We start from the raw sequence: 1,735 nt of genomic DNA, 5'->3' as shown, positions 1-1,735 counted from the left end.
CTCTCTCTCTCTCTCTCTCTCTCTCTCTCTCTCTCTCTCTCTCTCCTTCCCAGTGCCCAGCCTCGGGCTACAGACCTGGCCCGGACTTAGGCTTTCAAGCTGGAAGAGACCTTAGAGATTGTCCGCCATTTTACAGGCGGGGAAACTGAGTCCCCAGGCAGGGAAGGGACCCTGTGCCCAGGGTTACTCCGCTGGCAAATGACAGAACCACACTGAACCCAGGTTCTTGGCCTCTGGGAACAATTGTTCACTGCGGGGCGGTGCCTTCAGGGGAAATGAAAGTGAAGGAGGAGAACTCCGGATCTTTGGCTCTTTGCTGCTGGGAATAGTGGGGGGAGGGGGAAGCCGGGCAGGGAGGGGGATTCAGAGAGCTGCCCAGTGAAGCGCTGCCGGTCCCACTCTTGACTTTCATTTCTCGTCAGAGAAACACCATGTGATGATATCAGGCTGGGAAAGGGGAAGTGAGGACGAGGACGGCGTCCAGAGCGCCCGAAGAGAGCGCGGGGAGGGAGCCTCGGGCTGGAAGACAGGGAAAGCCCCAGAGGAGAACAGGCAGATTCGGGGTGGGCCGGGGGATTAGGCTCGGAGAACCAGAGTGCTTGGAGAGAGGAGGGAGGAAGGGTGGGAAGAGGGAGACATTCAGGGGGTTCAGGGCGAGGCCACGAAAGAGGCAGAAGGATGGAAGGCTAGAGAGGAATCCTGCCGCAGGCGTAGGGGGCCCGCCAGGAGAGATGGACGAGGATGGGGTGCCTGGAGAGCAGCGGCCCCTTCTGGGGCCCACCCTGAGGAGCCGAGGCCGCGTGGTGTGGGGCCGCCGCTGGGCCGCCTGCGCTGCAGTGCTCCTGGCCGAGATGCTGGAACGGGCGGCCTTCTTTGGCATCTCCGCCAACCTGGTGCTCTACCTCAACAGTATCAACTTCAACTGGGATGGGGAGCAGGCGTCCCGGGCTTCGCTGGTCTTCTTGGGGGCTTCCTACCTCCTGTCGCCCATCGGGGGCTGGCTGGCAGATGTCTACCTGGGCCGCTACGGCACCATCGTCGCCAGCCTCCTCCTCTACTTGGTGGCCTCCTGCCTGTTACCCATCACCGCCTTCCCCGATGGCCGGGAGTCCTTCTGCGGGGAGATGTCCTTCACCATCCAGCCGGCCTGCCCTGGAAGAGACTGCCAGAGGGGGCCTGCCAGTCCCTACTGTGCCCCGACCATGTACGGAGGGCTCCTGCTGCTGGCCCTGGGCATCAGCTCCGTCAAGGCCAACCTCACCTCCTTCGGCGCCGACCAGGTGAGTAGAAGGGGCCGAGCCAGGCTTGGGGAAAGGGAAGGGCCCGCGGCAGGGCTCCGATGTTCCTGAGAGGTGGGGGTGAAGCGGCTGCCGCCGGCACCCCAAGACGCCCAGGCCCGGGCACCTGGCCTACTGAGGGGAGATCGGCCCTCCCAGCGGGAGAGACCGAGGCTCCAGGGGGCACTTCTGGGGCATGTCAAGAGCCTCTGGGGCTGGGCTGCTTAGGCCATCTGGTGGAGCAGGAAGGGGAGAGACAGAGAGCGGTTAAAAGGCTGAGTTGAAGCCGTGCCAAGCTGCTGTCGGTCGCACACCCGTCTGCATCTTTGGGGTCCCGGAAAACAGGAAACGGGGCGCCGTGACAAAAATCTCTGTGTCTTCTCTGTGACGTCTTTGGAGGAAGTGATCCCTGGGAAAGTGTCCAGGCGCAGGTGACCAGGATGGAATCAAAGAAGAGA

The 1,735-nt window shown here is 62.8% G+C and overlaps 1 protein-coding gene across 1 annotated transcript; it reads left to right on the top strand.

The window, feature by feature from the left end:
- Window positions 1-731: 731 nt before the first annotated feature.
- On the top strand, window positions 732-1,280 carry LOC123255270 (solute carrier family 15 member 3-like; the record flags this gene model as incomplete). The annotated part of the gene is made up of 1 exon (XM_044684102.1): window positions 732-1,280. A coding segment is annotated over exon 1 (549 nt), but the record flags the coding sequence as incomplete, so codon positions are not given.
- Window positions 1,281-1,735: the final 455 nt, after the last annotated feature.

The sequence above is a fragment of the Gracilinanus agilis genome, unplaced genomic scaffold (assembly GCF_016433145.1).
Source record: "Gracilinanus agilis isolate LMUSP501 unplaced genomic scaffold, AgileGrace unplaced_scaffold42283, whole genome shotgun sequence".
Classification (NCBI taxonomy): domain Eukaryota; kingdom Metazoa; phylum Chordata; class Mammalia; order Didelphimorphia; family Didelphidae; genus Gracilinanus; species Gracilinanus agilis.
This window is presented reverse-complemented; position numbering and strand designations above follow the sequence as displayed.